Source organism: Platalea leucorodia, assembly GCF_965183815.1.
Source record: "Platalea leucorodia genome assembly, chromosome: 1".
NCBI classification, from domain to species: domain Eukaryota; kingdom Metazoa; phylum Chordata; class Aves; order Pelecaniformes; family Threskiornithidae; genus Platalea; species Platalea leucorodia.
Genome location: NC_138823.1, coordinates 48,455,959 through 48,473,834, shown reverse-complemented (window position 1 = coordinate 48,473,834; position 17,876 = coordinate 48,455,959). Strand labels below are relative to the sequence as shown.

At 40.0% G+C, this 17,876-nt stretch overlaps 1 protein-coding gene across 1 annotated transcript; it reads left to right on the top strand.

Annotated features, from left to right (window-relative positions):
• Positions 1-8,194: 8,194 nt before the first annotated feature.
• On the top strand, positions 8,195-16,137 carry LOC309604467 (transthyretin; the record flags this gene model as incomplete). Its single annotated transcript, XM_082337845.1, has 4 exons — positions 8,195-8,263; positions 9,059-9,198; positions 13,940-14,075; positions 16,030-16,137. 4 exons carry the CDS (start codon positions 8,195-8,197, stop codon positions 16,135-16,137), a joined length of 453 nt encoding a protein of 150 aa, XP_082193971.1.
• Between the last annotated feature and the right edge of the window lie 1,739 nt (positions 16,138-17,876).

Here is a 17,876-nt window from a genome sequence, read left to right as displayed (position 1 = left end):
AGGGATCCAAGCAAATCTAAAGACTTGTCTATTTGACCACACTTGAGAGTTAGTTAAGGCAGTATGGGAACATAAAGCGTGGTAACTATTCTGCTAGGTGTGGACAAGCTGCTAGCCTTGGGGCCTTCTCTGGCCTACATGAAAGGGGATTAAAATTCCTTTGAAACATGCTTAGAGGGGAAAATCACAGAGATGAAGGGGATTAAATGAATTTAGTTTACCAGTACATATTTCCCTAAGCTGGTTTCCAGTGGCTCCAATATTATGGGCTGTGATGCAGTTTCAAGAAGACATGGGATGCTGTGTACTGCATCGTGTAGTAGTGAAGGGACCATAGTGCTGCCCTACAAACAGGGAGGGCACTACCTGGCAGATGCCTTTGGGCAGAAGGCCTCATGTGGCCCCAGATCAGCTCTGCATGAATGCTGGGGTGATGAGAAGCAGGAGTGGTCCATGAGCTCTGGTCTGGGAACTGTTGTTAGAAGGGCCAGTACAACAATCATGGTTCATACTATAAGGACCCCAGATTTTCTTGGATTACTTTAGTCAAGCAACACTGAATTCCTCAGAAATTTGAAAAACTCAAACTCAACCTCTGGAGGAAAAAAAATGTCCCAAAAGGTAAAACACAACCTAGGCATGTTTTACTGGTACATTCTACAGCATAGTATGCATTATAGAATTTATAGAATTTAGAGCCAAGCAAGGAGAAGGGTTCAGACTAATCACCTGAATATGAAAGACCTGTGGGCTTATATTGAAGTTAAGTCATTGGTATATAGCATTCAGTGGACAAATATCCAGCATCAAGGGATCCTTTGGACAGCTCTGCTACTAGCTTGAATTGCTGCGAGCAAGGAAAATGAGCCTTCAAAGAAAGTTGCTTGAGACCTCCACATCCCACGACAGTGAGCAGTGGGAATAATTCCCCAATAGCTCAATGCTCATCCAGCGCTGTGGATCACTTCACTTGCACGGTGTTTTTTACGCAATATTTAAAATCACTATGTGGACTCCAGGTTTGTGAAACAAGCTGTTGGAGTCAGGAACATGAACTTCCTATCTCTCTGACTTGAGTACAGGTATACCTCATTTTTTCCTAACTATAGCAGAGATCTGACTGGCTGCTGTAAGCCAGCTACTGTTTCACCCGCTGGACACTACGTACTGCATGACACATAGAGGGTCTGCTGGATAAGGTGGTTGTTGTTCTGCTTGAGTTTGTCCTAAACACACAGCAGGCCTCTGCTTCATTATTGTTATTGGTAAAGCATCCCTGGATGCAGAACAAGTCCTCAACAGTCCTGTGACCGAACAGTTTCTCAGCAATGGTATGTGGTAGGCCCATATACTATGCTGACCAAGAAAGAGAAGCTATATTTTCCCCAGGAAGAACATATACAGACACGGGACAGGGATAAAATACATTTCCCAAGTGCAAAAAGCAGATTTTATAATAGCTGTGATTGTAGATCTGGAACAGCGGCACAATGGCCATACATACAGCTAAGTTGTAGCCTCAGCTGATATATATTTTATTTCTGTGCTACAAGAGGTGTTCTGAACCTAGTTCAGAGATAGTGAGCAAAGAAACTGCTATTTTTATCCTCAGCAAGTGTTGCACTAAACTATTCAAAAGCTTGCACTCTATAAACCTGAGCATGTACCTGTTATGTGATTAAAATTTAGTCTCCTAGCTTGGCTGGCAGTAGGTGAAGGGGGTTATAGCCACGGACGCTTAATCAGGGAAAAGTATACACGTTGCCTTTGTTCATCCATTTAAAGCAGCAATCTGTGTTTGCGATTATGTAAGGCAGACAGCACTTCATACAGAATGCATACTGGAGGGTTTGTGTATTTACATATATGAAAACATACACAAGCTAGATTTTCACTTACAATCTACCAAGTCATGACTGTCAGTTAATCTCCTGTTGACTCATGTAGCCCACAGCATTTCAAAGTGTACACATGATTTTTGTCCCATGTGGTACAAAACCAGCTCAATTTACTGGCAAAGTGGTGAGAAGCACTAGGAATCTCAGAGCTACTCATATTTTTTTGCAGTATGCCTTCACCACATACTGCCTACCTTGCTCACAGAGTTAGCTTTCAGATCTACTACGGGTATAACCAGCAATAGCTTTTGGCTCAGGTAAACTAGTCCAAGAGCAGTGGCAGGCCTACAATAGCTATTAACTCTTTTCTTCTGCTTATGTATCACACTGTTTGCTGGTTCTGCAGATAGAAGTGTCTAGCCCTTCTTCAACAGTTTTTCTCCTTGAAATGTTGTAGTATACTTTATTCTTGTTCTTCAAAGTTGAGGAAGAGCAAAAAGACAAAAAAATGAAATCCAGATGTTATTACTGTATTGTACATAAGGGTCATAATCTGCCCTCTTCCTCCCCTTTTGAGTTACCTTTTTCTTTCTGTCCCTCAAAAGATATAAGGTTGTTTCCTATCAGATCCATTTTCATGAGGTACACATTTGTTTTTGCCAGACCAGTGACACTGGTAAATGTACTTGGAAGCTGATGCAAAAGTTCAGTGAAGGCCACGGTAGATACAGGAATGCTGTTTATGAGATAAAATGATTCGTACAGCGTTTCCTCAGAGCTTTTGGCAGGAAGCAGGCACCGGTTCAATTAATAAAAAGAAAGGCATAGATGTGTGACTCTCACTGTAACTTGGTAGCTTCCCACTCAACAGCATGCCCAGTGGATTTCATTCCAGGGAAGATGGGGATCTTACTCCAAGGTGGGGCAGATTGGCAGGAGGGATATAGGGGCTGGGCAGCCCAGGACACACGACAGAGTGTAAAGCCACTCGTGGGCACTCCAGTGACAGTTCACATCCGAGCTGCACCCTGATGAGTCCATGTGGTGATCTATGTATATTGATCTCCACTAAAGAAAGAATTGAGAAATTTAAATGACATTATAGGATGATTAGCCATTAACCAAAGACTAATTTGGCCCTGTGCAAATTTGAAGAAGCTTTTGAAGAGACTACCCAGGTGGCCCTGCATGCTGGAAAAACAGGCATTTCCACACACCTATTTGTAGTCAAGTACCAGAATGAAGTGCCTCAGACTCAGCATTTTACAATCTTGAAGAGCAAGATGCTGAGCAAAGTACAAAGCTGCAATAGCTTTAGCAAATATATATATAACCTAAGAAAAGATTATAATTTAACCCTACAGAATCTTTTTAATGGTCATAACAGCTAGGAGAAGATTTTCATTGTCATGTCTGATCTAATTATTCATTTGACATCTGCAGTCCACTGAGAATAAATTGAGAATTTATGGAGATTCTCTTAAAAAATGTCATACACTCCCAGAAGAGCCTAGCCAAGACCCTATGAAAATAGTGGCCTCTGTTAATGTTTTTTGCCATCAGAAACATTTGCATCATGTTGTAGATTTACTGTGTACCTCTTACTGTAAGAGGGGGACAAAAAATAAATTTATAACCTAAACCATCTAATCATTTTGCTAACAAAGAAACTGACCTTTAAAAACATTGATCTTGTGGCAAGTTCCAAGCATCTTTCAGCAATAGAAAAGGTTAAGGCATCAGGGCTGGCACAACACTATTCAGTTAGCTTTGTGTATAAATTGATTTGGCTTTTTTTTTTTTTTTTGCAATCACTTGTCTAGACTGATGGATTAGTATGTAGACATGAATACATATTAAAGTTGAAGAACAGAAGTTTGTTTTAGAGGGATCGCAGGGACTATAGGGGTAGCTAATGAAGTAGTACCTTGTATAGCGATCAGTGCCCAGTGACCTTGGAGTTTAAACACTTCAGAGCAAAAGCCTGCTGAGATGAGCAGGTGCCAGGTGAATTCACACATTACAAAAGCCCCAAAGCAACAATCATCTATTTAGATGTTTCTTTTTTTGGACTTTTTGCTATGTCCCAGGATGCTCCTTGGACATAACCTTGAAATGATCAAAAACTGTGATTTTATACCTGAAGCCCAACCCAACCCATCTGTCTTCTAAATTGTTTGTTAACAGTTTATACTTTCTCATTTTCAAATTAACTGGAGAGGATACAAGATTAACTGGTAGGATACAAGATAAGGATGATTTTCTTATTTTTCTGTTTAAGATCAGTAGTGTTTCCTTACTTCCCATTAAAATAACCCGTGTTAATCCTATGAACAAAGAAATCTGCAAATTAAAACTCTAAATACAGACATACTCCTCATAGAAAATCAAAATGAGCAGCACGTTGACAAACATGCATACACCACACACACCTGAAATGCCACTGTTTTTAATGCAATTCTTTACAAATTGAAATTCAAGCTCAAACATGAACCTCCCTGAGCACATTTTTTAATTAGAAAAGTATTATCCCTGGCTTTGCAGAGAGGGAAAATGTAACATCATTAGCAAACAGTGAAACCAACAGAAAATCTCTTACTGGCTTCAGCAGTTACTGCATTGAGCACTCACTGACGTGCCAGAGCTCTGCCACAGCAACTCAGTGGCAGATACCTGGAGTAAAACTCAGAGAGTTCTTGACTCTAGTTCAGCAAATTCAGGCAAACTTCTTTGAGAGGTAAATCTCAGGTCTTTTCCTGTAAGTCCCTATGGAATCTTATTCTAGAAAATTGAAAGAAGGTGTCACATTCAGGTCTCTATACTATAGAAAGGGTTTTTTCAGAGCTCAGGAATTCATTAATTCTTTGGAAAGTGCTAGGGAAATCTATCCAGATTACTGAATGGCTTATCATCTATCAGCCCCTTTCACTCCAATGTCACAGGAGAAGCTTACAGGTTTTTATAGTCAAAGTCAAATATTCCAGCCTGTCTGAGCATTTTGTCATGCAGAAGCTGTTGGCTTTCTAAATAAAATCAAATAGAAGGGAATGGAGCAGAGAATAAGGAGCTTATCTATGTAGAACAAGCATAAGTGTGTGAGACTACATGGAAGAGAGAGAAAAATACCATAGCGCAGTTGGAAAAATCCTTGACATAAACAAGAGTATTAGCGGGGCATGTTTGTTCTTGACCTGAACACTGTAATGCTTCCAAGCAGGGAACATGCTTTCATTAAAAATAGGCATTAATTCTAATTCTTCAGAGATGAACTTCAACTGATTTGGAATTCAGATAAGCCTTAAAGCATTTACATATTTGAGGATTATCTAAATTTTTCCATAACTGGGGGTCTCATACTTCTTGGCTTCCATAAGGCTGAGGTTACTGTGCACACCAGGGACCCTTTGCCATTCTCTTCTCCGGCCCCCTAATCACCCTGTATGCTGGGTGATCACCCCTTCTTCTGGGTTTTGTGTGTCCCCTAGCCCCTCAAAAGCCTTATGCTATCTCTGTATTAGCTATGTAACCCTAGTGTTTCTTCCTCACCAGGACTCCTAAATATCTCTTTCTGAGGAGTTTTCAGTGACTCTGTTTACTCTTTTCTTACAGTAGGGCTTTTATGCTATTGCTCTGTGCTAAAGCTCTGTGTTGCACCACTTTCCTTGTGGCATGTATCCTGCTAACAGCCTCTGGGACCTGCCTTGTTTCCTGCTCTTCATGGCAGCTTCCCTGCTCCTTCAGAAGGCCTAGAGTTTCCCAGCCCCACTTACTCCTCAGTGCTCAGCCCATTATCATTTCACATTCCCATATTTTTTTATCTGGGATAAGTTACTCACTTTATAAGCTTCAGATTCCCATTGCACAGGAAAGGTTTAACAACAATAGACAGACAACAGTCAATCAGCCCTTGTTGGATGCTCAGCAGTTACCCATCCCCTTTCTCTTTCTCCCTCCCACAATCACGTTTTGATTCTCCACCAAAGGAGAACCATTTTTCTCATCCAGCTATTCCAAACTCCTGAGCCCTCCCATACATTTTATGGAAAGCATTAGCATATTGTGCTAATAGGTTGAGGCTGACAATGGAAGGAAGAAGATCTACCTAACATTGGTTTCATTAGGCTATAGTAATTTTAAATTAGGTTCACATGCGATTTTAATAGAATTCTGTATAAATTCTAGATGCTCCATGGCCTTCCAGATCAGAGAAATAATAAAGACTTTTTTTTTACCTTCTCACTGAGTCCACTTGTATCTTAGAACTTACAGAAATAATCTAGTTATCTGCAAAATGTATGAATGGAGATTCATAAACACACAAAGTCTAATTTCCCTTCAGAATGGTGCCCCTGCTAATAGTCAAAGGATCCCTATCTAGGCTATGTATGGGATGGCGAGAGCTGAAAAAAAACAGCAAATGAAGGACAAGAAAAAAAAAAATCATTTGGGGTTAGAATTTTCCATGCTCCTTATCCACTTTAAAAAACAACTGCCAAAAAGTCAATGTTATAAAAGAGAGAAGTAAAATAGATAAAATGGACAGCTGAAATGTACTATCCCTGTAGACCTGATTTTTCAGAAACTGCTACCTTGCATGAAAACCTAGGAAAAATAATTATTTTTTGAAGTCATTCTCCCATAGGTGAGCAATTTCACATGCAGGCAGGTGCCAATATCATTAGCTCCTTGGCATTATTTCCTTGCAGAACAACTGACAGCAAATGACAGGACAGTCTACTTGCACAAGAATGCAGATAATTTCTCTTCCTGACATACAAACCTTTACTGCTTCAGAGAAATACTTACAATGAGAGCAAAATAATGAAGTAAAGTGTCGATGCACAGATCTAAGAGCAGTATTTACCTTTCCAAGATCTGTATACAACCCACAAGCACCAGATCGCAGCATTATTTGTTACTGCTGGGCACCTTGCATTGGCTTTTACTTGCATACAAAGCGAGTGTAGAATGCTACCTACCTATCAGCCTGCTTTGCTGTAAGTACAAAGGGCACTTTGATTCCAGTTCAGGAGATTACTGTAATATAGATTTTTTCAAAAAACAACTTTGCCTGAAGAGAACAACTGCATAAAGCAGCCTGAAGGCATGAAAATCACCGGAGAATACCGTCCACGACTTCTCTCTAAGACCTTCATCATAATCCTATTCAAGTTAAGAGGCAAAATTGCTTTTTGTTAGAATACTGTGAAATCAGTAAAAACTAAGTGTGCCAGCTCCTGAGAACAGAAGTGTAGACTCGGTTGTTTAGGACATGGGGAGAAGGAAATGCCAAACAGGGCTGTTTCTTTGTCTCTCAACTAGCACAGGATACCATATGGACAATTTTTGTGTGATGCAGCTGGACAAACCCAGCTACACCATGCCTACTCCCCCAGCTGACAACTTCTCCCTACTTAGGTTGGGGCTGAGTTCACCTCTGAAAAACCTCTTACCTAAATGTACATTTCAGAGCATAGCGATAACATTTCCAGCATAATAAGAGTTTGGCAACTAGAACATTAGCCAGATGTTAACATAAGCTACCAGTCTATGCTGTTTGCCTTGGCTCCTTCTGGGGTACATGGAGCAAGAGGGGATTCATTTCACTTTTCTGAGACCTTTATCTTCCCAAGGGGACAGATGTCTCCAGGTGTCTTCCCAGTGACTGAGAGGAAACCTCAATGTCTACCTGAAGATTAGGCAAGATGAATCCTTAGGACCTTCTGGTGAGAGGCAGATGTTGTCAGATCCTATCTAAATTAGGTTTCAGAAAGCAACATTGCTCTTTTTCAACAAGCAGGGGAACTGCTTGGGAATCTGTCGCCTAGCATGGACCATTAGCACTGCTTGAGCCAGACAATGAACAAACTCCATCACCCATATACTGAGCCTGCATCTGTTGTGGGAACTGGTCTTCAGAAAGCACTGAATACATTGAGAAGAAACATGGAGCAGGCACAGAGAAAGCATTGGGGCATTATCGTGCACAACCTGAGGGCAAGGTAAAGAAGCTCTCCTAGAACTGGTTGGATTTCTAGGCAAACAAAGGTCATTTGCATTATTTTGTGGAGGGCTTTCTACGAGTCTAATCTCCCCAGGCAAGGGTCATGTTTGTGTCCGTTACTTATTCTCTTTGCTCTAGTGATCCTGCAGTCCTTCCATTGACTTCAATGGCAGTGCTATTCATGGACTGACTCTAGGATTGGACTGTTTACTAAGCAAATAATCAGAATCAGCAGATTTGGAGTCATATGGGCACCCAATAAGCAGCCTGTTTTGTTGTCGGATTGACTATAAAATCCCAAATCCCGTCAGCTCCTAGCTGCTGGCACCAAGGCTCACCAACAGCAAAGAGAATGGCCTTTCATTCTGTTCTCTTTGTTTTCTTAGCTGGACTGGTATTTTTCTCTGAAGCTGCGCCACTGGTGAGTCTCTTTTTATTCAAACTCAATCATTACAAGAATGATAGTCTAGATTTTCTAGATGACTAGCATCCTCCTCATCCATGAAATTCTGTAACCATTAGGCTTTGCTGGAGTGTTATTTTACTACCATTTTTTAAGTAGCTTCTTCAGAATTCTTAAAACTTCTCTTTTGCCATTTACCCATTTATTTTAGGATATTATGAAAGGGTCAGGGATCTAGGAGGTGTGAACTTTTATTTCTGTCTGTTTCTGTCAGTTCATGACTCACATCCCGTATCTTCAATATAGAGGTAGCTTTACCTTCTTCACCAAAGTGCTTCTCTAAAGCACTAAAAAAAATTTTTGAAGTATGACTAAGGATTCCTTATAGTATAATGAAGCTTAAGAAACAAATTTTTTTTCAGCCCTAGGGATGTCATAAGTATTTCTTTGTTGGTTTCCTAGGCTAGCATACTCTGCCTGCACTTGTAATAATTTACTATTTTCTTATATGTGACCTCATTAGAAAGGTATACTTTACAACATTTTCCCAGGGCCATATGCAACTCTAAATATTTATCAAGCAATCTATTTCTTTGTGTGTGTGCATGTGTGTAATAAAGTTAACAGTATAAAGCTCTAAGATACTCTGCTTTAAGAAACAGATGTTTGCAAACTAGCTTTGGATACCATTTGGCAAAGAACTTGCTTTTAAGTCAGCGTTAATTCTGCAATAAGAATCCATCTTTTCTCTGAAAGAAGGTTTTTGCAGGGCTGGTGAACAGCTCCCATACAACCTCTCCTGCTTTCCCCAAGGTCTCCCATGGCTCTGTTGATTCCAAATGCCCTCTCATGGTGAAAGTGCTGGATGCAGTCAGAGGAAGTCCTGCAGCTAACGTAGCTGTTAAAGTCTTTAAAAAGGCTGCAGATGGAAGCTGGCAGGACTTTGCTACTGGGTAAGTTATGTGGTCTTATGGAGCCATTTTCAAGGTGCCTCAGGCAAACGGTTGAGAAATAAAGGGAATGGAGCTCTGATCAAAAAAGCAGGATGTTTTCTAGCACGTGTCACACTATCACTGTTAACGGCATCTGAATTCTGGTCTAAAATCCATCAGATTCAAGTGGAACTTATGCATGACTGAAATACAAGCTAATTGCTATCTTTGTAAGGGAATAGGTTTAATAATTATTTTTTTTCCCTTTCTATAAAAAAAATAAAAGCCTGTTTACCAGAATTTTGTAGGTAATCTTCTAACCTACTATCTTCATATGCAATGGATGTAGAGCTTTATTTGCACATACAAAATCCTCTCTGTAGGCTTTGTCTGCATACTTGCAAATAATAAGCGCATTAGTCGTCTTCTCCTGTGTAACAAACATGCTGGTTGGAAGAAAATCCTTCACCAGAAAGTTTTAGAGAGTCCCATTGTAACACAACACTGAAGTACAATCTCAGCATTTGTTTGTGGTCATTTCTATAGACCTGCATGGTTTTTGCTAGAATGACAGCTTAATATTTACAAAGTATCCTCAGAACACCACTGAGGGCAGGCAATAATACTATTATCTTCAATCTGTGGGAAAAGTATTGGTAACAGAGGAATACAGTTTACTAACATTCATATTGCTGAGGTATTCAAGCATTTAAGTTTCATTGTAACAACTTATTGAATCAGATTTTTAAATAAGTCAAGAGAAATCTCTAGTAATAGCAGGATATTCAAGCACAGAATGACAAGCACAAGCATCGACAGGAGCCACCAGAGCATCTAACTGTCTTTTACCAGGATTTTTATAGCATGATTTACATAAAAGCTGCAGAAAAAAACAGAGGAGAAGACTACAGGAGAGAGATACCTTTCTCTCCATCTGAAAGGTTTCTTTTTATAAAACTCAAAACAAAAAATACTTTTCCCCATTGAAAAGGAACAAGAAAGGTTAGGAGATTGAAGGAGAAACAAACACCTCTACTCCCAAATGCTAAGTGTTGATGTAGGAACAAACGACTCTCAGAATGGATTTATATACTTTAACGAACAGAGAAACCCCATGAAAAAATGACACATTGTTTTCAAGGAAAGCAGAGACAAGGATAATGTCTTGTCCTTAGTGAGTATTTCTGCCATTATTAGGAAACCCAGATTATTTCAAATGTTTCATCAAGTGCTCTTGAACATGTAATACAAAATACAATTTACAGAGGAATAAGATAAATGCAACATCAGTGTTAAATGCCCTCACTTTTGGGGCATAACAGTGTTTTCTTGTTCAGTTTGCAATGCTGCTCTCAACAAGCCCAAGGAGACAAGTGCTGCAGTTCTTCTTAGCCAGCCTCTGTTGACACTTTAGGTCAGTACACCCCTGACAAAATCAAACCATTTCTTAAATATAAATTGAGAAGATTAACCCTAGGCAAGTGAGAAACGTTTTGCTGGGGGAAGGCAGTGGAGGAACATTAAACCACAATTTTTATTGCAGGTAAAGATTTTAACCTTTCCCTTGACTTGCATCTTAACCAAGGCTGCTTTCAGCAATACCATTGACTTTAGCTGATGACATTTGTCTCAACTGGGCTTTCACACATGATGATTGCAACTTTTTTTTCATTTGGGAAAACCAGAGTTTCTCTGTGTTAAACCAAATGAAAATCTGAATGCAATCAAGGAACACAATCTGTAACTACTCCTGTCAGGTTAATAATATTTTGAAGTTACAGTACCTAGCAGATGTGTATGGAAAAGTTACATTTTGTACAGATGACTATAAAAGTTTTTTTTTTACCTTTTTATTTGTTTGGTTTTACTTTGCTAACACATTTTAGGGAATTAAGCAAACGCACCTAGCAACTGGTGAATTTGGAGTAGTAGTATTTAAAAGGCAGGGAGGAAGTTAGCATAACAACAGCTGACTTTATTAAGAGGCTTATTTCAAAATTAGTCTAGCCAAAAGTATGCAAGAAGAGATAACTCGAGCTGAGACCCCTCTGAGGAAGGCTGTAGGGCACAGTGACCTGGCAAGCATGTGATTTGGGTTCTATATGAGCTCCTCCCATGACTAGCTTTGACCTTCTCACTCCTCACATGTTTTTGGAAATCTAAGTCTTATTACTTAGTTCAAGAGTTGCATTCACCATAGTTCTCATGTGACTTAGGTTGTAAATCACAAAAAAAAAAAAAAAAATTTTGAAGTAGCTCCCCACCCTCCTTTTTTTTTTTTAAGCTCGAAGATAATTATTCATGTTCCTGAGACATTTCCTCAGCAGTCTGCATCTGACAGCAGAGTTTATCTCAGTGCAGCATGTGTCCGAAGAGTTCATAAAATATTGCACAGACAGTGTAGATTTAACCTGGTCACAATATACAACTAAGGTCCAGACAGTGAAAAAGAGGATCAGGACTGCCATCTAGGCTGGAGCCGTAGTAACTTAACCAGTGGTTTGCAAATTTTTTTTGCTGGAAAAGCACAGCTCCTTTAACTTAACTGTCCATCTTACAGCAGATGCTGGCAGTCCACATCATACGAAGAAGAAGCAACCATACTACATTTATTCCCCCACTCAGACAGAAATACAAGTACTGTTCAGAAGGAATCACTTGTAGCATTTTGCTAGCTGGGCCGAATGCAGGGCATCCTCTGCCTTGTGCTAATCCCATCCAGGCCCTGAATCTCACACTGTCCTGTTGGCTGTCAATGCAGCAGTAATGCTGAAGGCTTTGCTTGTGAGACCACTTGCCTTGAATGGCTACCACTTAATAACTAAAATTAAGAAAGTGCCATTAACTCCTGGTAGCGGGTGAGAGTTTTCAAGTGAACTCCTGTTTCCAGTTTCCCAACTGTTCTAGATGGTTAACATCTGCAACTCTGGGTCAGCACCCATTAGGGAAAGCACTATTCAAGCTACATCCACACTTTTCTCAAACTAAAACTTATTTGTTTACCTGAACAAAGATTTTGAGGCAGATACCATTTTTCCTTTTAATTGGTTTGTGTCTAGACTATCCAACTTATGAGTAGATGGATGTGAATTGCTAACTTGCATTCTGAACACTTCTGCAGGATCTCAGCAATCCTGTTTCACAGTTTCAAGGACACTTGCCAATGAATTCTTCATTCTTTTATCTATTGCCTTTTATTAAGGCAATATAGGTTAAGCCAGGAAGTACTAATTAAACCAAAAGAAAACAGATGTGTACACTTCACAAATTGCCTGTTAGCTATGTTTCAAACAGGGCTTGGATTCTCTGCAAGTTTGGTCTACGCTGAATACAGTTGATTTCACTTGTGCTGGACCAGTGAGACTTTTGTCAGTCTTCAAAGTGCTAAAGTTGAAATATAAGAAAACCTGAAAATTAGCATGGGGGTTTCAATCCCATTACTTCTTAATTTAAGCAAAAACTCTGTCATTCAGACTTTTTTTGTTCACCGCCATTAACCAAAGATGACAAATAAAATGAAGGAGGAGGCAGTGGCTGGGAAAGAAAAGCTGCGACAGCACAGCGGATTCTGTCCCTGATAAGCAGCATGTCACTGCTTTCTCCCCTCCCTCTCTTCCTCCTCAAGCTTTTCTGTTTTCTGCCTAGACAACTACTCTTTGCCATAAGATGGGCAAGTTCCACTAGTTCTTCAAGTCAAGGCTTTCTTCATTTTTTCTTCAACTACATCATGTGGTTATGAAGTGCTATAAGTACCAAATAAATATTTTCAGCAGAAAAAAAGACCTGGTAAAAAAATCAGAAATAAAGTAAAAGAAGGGAAAAGAGAAATAGGGTTTAGGAGCTAAGTACGTAAATATTTAAACAGCTGTCATACAAAGCTTGGTCCTTTTCAAACAAATAGGGTGCAATGCTAGCTATATTTCCTTCTTGCTTCTGGACTTCATTCACCCACAGTTTTTTGTTGAGAGCTGAGTACATAATCTCTCTGAGCTAGGAATTCCTATTGCTCATTTATATGGCACTCTGAAGAGGCCCCTGCTCTTTGACCAAGGCATTGTACTTCAAATTAATAAAATCTTGTGATGCTAAATTGCTGTTCCAAGACACTAACACTCAGGGTCACATAAAAATGCATCAGTGTATAAGGGTAAAACCTATAGCCTCAGTGCTAATAACTATAGAATAAAATAATTTTCTACTAAAATCTCTCTTCTCTCTTTAATTATAATTTGAGATTTGGCATCTTGCCTTTCATCATTATGATCGCTTTCCTAAGCCACTAATATCTGGTTCCAGAGGGCACGTGGTACAAGTTAAACATGATATTAAAAGATGGGCCTTAACTATAATCCCTGCTGTAGCAACAGAAATGACAAAAAAAGACAGCCAGCTTTGATTTGTTATGTATATGGGTGAGTTGGTAGCAAGAACAGGCTCTGCAATACAGAAATATACACTACATAAGACGAAGTTAATTCAGATTATTAGAAACCATTCAATGTAGAATTTGGCTGTGCAGCACCTCTGCCATTTAATATTCCACATTCATAGAACCATAGAATCATTTAGTTTGGAAAAGACCCTTAACATCATCAAGTCCAACCGTTGACCTAATACTGCCAAGTCCACTACTAAACCATGTCCCCAAGTGCCATGTCTACACGTCTTTCAAATATCTCCAGGGATGGTGACTCAACCACTTCCTTCTTCTAGCATCTAAATGACAGTATAAAATATTTATGTAGATATTTTACCATTACAGGAAAACGACAGAGTATGGGGAGATCCATGAGCTCACAACAGATGAACAGTTTGTAGAAGGAACATACAGGGTTGAGTTTGACACCAGCTCTTACTGGAAGGGACTTGGCCTTTCCCCATTCCATGAATATGCTGATGTAAGTATTTGCAAATGTACCTAATAACCTATATACTGTGCAGTGGCAGCAGCTGGAAAGAGCAAATACAGGCCTTAAATACTGAATGCGGTGAAACAGTTCACTGCCACATAAGATTGTGTAAATAAAGGCAGTATACAGTCGGCTAGGCCAAACGAAGTAGCCAGCTTCCCTGCAAATACTGACATAGCTCTTCCAAACTGGAACTGTGCCCATTCACTCATTCAGACCAGTAGGGACCTGTTCAAAAAGAGCTACGTTATGCAAAAGCACACAGCCTTTAAAAAACAAACAAAAAAAAATTACTTTTATCATTGCTGAAGGAATATGGAGGTTTGAAAACCCTCATTTTATAGGAAATGAGCTCTTCTTTAATCAGAGGCATTTCCCGTATATCACACCTGAAAATCCATGAATTCTACTATGACCTGTAATTACAGGATAAAACTATTCCTTTTGATGTGCCCTTTTTTTTGAATGTTGTTCAGTACTGAAATATGCAATAGAAAAAAAGGCATAAAAATATAATGAAATAACCATACTGGGAAACGAAAAGTAGGCCATTTCATGAATACCAAAATTTCATAAGCAGGCCAGCAATATAATCATGTCTTTTGCCTCCCTTTGCTCTCAGCCCTGCACTGATTTATTGTGTGCTCTATTCTATCACATTTACTCAGCACTTCCAGAAATTTTGTTTAAATTCTTCAGGCTTAATCTGCCATTAAACTTAAGTTTCCCAAAATTAAGAAGTCTGGAATGGTTACAGGTTGCATTATAGAACATTTTAAACCACAAGTTTATGAAGCTCTGTGGAAGACTAAAACAAATGACTGAGGCCCAGGTCCATAAAAGTCTGAGGTGTGGCTTGGGTCATTTAGGTCACAGAAACAATCCTCAAAAATATTCCCTAACAATTGGGATGTCTGAAAGTTGCTGGGGCCTATGGAAGGACTTCACCTCAAAAGGTGCTTAAAAGCACTTGGTTGAGACTGCTCTAGCTAGGGTGTTGAAGAAGCTTTTCTTTGGTGTAATAGTGTACAGGGCAACAAATTAGCCTGGGAAGTGGGCAGAGTTCAATGACTGTCTCCGTACAAGATAAACTGAAGCCTACAGTCCTCACATCCCAGCAGCTTAGACTTTGGCAAGATCAGGACGACACCAAGCTGAGTGGTGCAGTTGACATGCCTGAGGGACGGGATGCCATCCAGAGGGACCTGGACAAGCTTGAGAAGTGGGCCCATGTGAACCTCATGAGGTTCAACAAGGCCAAGTGCAAGGTCCTGCACCTGGGTCAGGGCAACCCCCAGTATCAATACAGGCTGGGGGCTGAAGGGATTGAGAGCAGCCCTGTGGAGGAGGACTTGGGGGTACTGATAGATGAAAAGCTGGACATGAGCCAGCAATGTGTGCTCACAGCCCAGAAAGCCAACTGTATCCTGGGCTGCATCAAAAGAAGCGTGGCCAGCAGGTCGAGGGAGGTGATTCTGCCCCTCTACTCTGCTCTGGTGAGACCCTACCTGGAGTACTGTGTCCAGCTCTGGGGACAATGAGGGTGGTGAAACATTGGAACAGGTTGCCCAGAGAGGTGGTAGATGCCCCATCCTTGGAAACATTCAAGGCCAGGCTGGATGGGGCTCTGAGCAATCTGATCTCGTTGAAGATGTCCCTGCTCATTGCACGGGGGGTTGGACTAGATGACCTTTAAAGGTCCCTTCCAACCCAAACTATTCTGTGATTCTTTGTGGACCTGTGTCCAAGTCTCACAAATTTCTCAGTCTTCAGTGAGCACCACAAAGTAATGGGAAGTATTACCCTTCAGAAGGGTAAAATCATTGGTTGAACAGAACTGGCAAAGTAGTCTGCAGAGGAAATTGAGTGTGCTTCCTAATTCTTAACAAGGTAGTTTTGAGTGTCTGTTGTTCATCATGGTCACAAGTTTTCTCTTTTCCAGGTGGTGTTCACTGCTAATGATTCCGGTCACCGCCACTATACCATTGCCGCTCTCCTCAGTCCTTTCTCTTATTCAACCACTGCTGTTGTCAGTGATCCCCAGGAATAAACATGTACTGTCATTATACAAATACCCTCCTCCACTAGAACTCTTGTAGGCTTTTAGGAGGAAGGTTTTTCCTACTGCTAATGCATAACTTTTTGCTACATTAGGGTTTTTTTTCCATTTTGTAACCTGGCAAACTTCAGACAAGTCAATAAAATGTTACTTCTTTAAAACGGTTTGATTCTATTGGTGAAGTTTTATCGTGTTCTAAGGTGTCATGATTTATGTTCAAGTGCAAAGGATATCTGGAAGCCATACATGGAATATGGAAGGAAATTAGCACTTGATTTGGGTCTGTTATCTTCCTCCACTACCTTACAAAATTCTCATCAAATGCATTGGCTCAAAATAAGAAAGTTAGAGTTGTGCTACCTTAAAAAAGTCATCCCTGCTACTCATAGTTCACACACAGGAGAGACTGTCCCAGTATCAACTAGGTCACAGGTTAAATAGGAGAAATTCTGAATGCCTAGCAGCGGAGCAAACAATGCAGAAAGACTGTTGAAATGTATACATCCAGAGAGCTGAAAGAGTTAAAATCTGTGTACCTTTATTTAAAACTTCAGGCAAACCTCAACACTTTGTCATTTCAAGAGGAAAGTTTGCTGCTCAATCAATCTAGGAAGTTCTGAAGCAATTTCAATTAGCACCCTTTTTGACAACCTTGATCTTTAACCCAGTTGACTACTGTATTCAGGTGCATTCCAATTAAATCTCATTTAATAAGTCAAATCTCTAGCCATTATTAAAAAAAGTCCTAAAATAGAAGCATCATCTTAATAGTCTCTTCATATTTTTAGAAACAGTAAAAGGTAAGCTGTAGAGTGACTGCGATTCAAATAATGTTGTTGATAAACTGACCAAAGAGTTTGAGGGCTTTAGCAGTGATTTCTGTAGACTGATGACCTATTGTATTCAAAATATCCTGAAGCAGAGGAATTGTTTAACAGGATTACAGAAACTACAGAAACTGTTGCTGAAATGATGCCATTCAGAAACCATCAGCACTCCTCTGCCACTGACCTTGGAGGTTATCTCTACACCCAGAGCCTGCTGGGATGACTGCATACCAAGTGAATTCACAAGTTACAAAAGCTTGCCTTTAACATTTCACTATTTGGTTACTTTTATCCCTGATTTGTGGAGACTACCACAGTTACATAACTCTTGTAAGCAGTGCAAATAGTTCCAAAACAGCATCCATCTTAAAGCATGTGGATTTCAAGAGATCTTACTATTCCTAGAGCTTGAAAACCAGTACGTTTGGTTTGCACTGGGCTATGCCCAGCCCTCAAAACAGGACATAAACATGTTCACACAGTTGTGGTGTAGTCATAAAAAAACCAACCAAACAAAAAACCTGCTCTGCATGTAGTCATCCACCTGAGGACAGGATAAACTGAGCAGGAGAGCATATGTGCATGTGTCTAATCAAAGATCAGAAAGACGAAGTTTAATTTCAAGAAGTAACAGTTCCCTAAAATGTAGCACAGACTTCTGGTGGGCGCTAACTTGCAGTCGTACAGGGGAAGTCTTGAACTTGTATTGAATCTAAAGCACAAGTAAAGTGACAGGACTTAAAATACTTTTTAACTGTGCTCCAGAAATGGGTACGTAAGTATCTAGTTATCATGCTGGAAACCAAAAGTAACATATTTTTCCTCCAGGGGAATGCATAAGATAACCAGGTAGCCCACGCATTATCCACTTACCTTTTATCAGAGGTGGGGGCAAGGCCACCA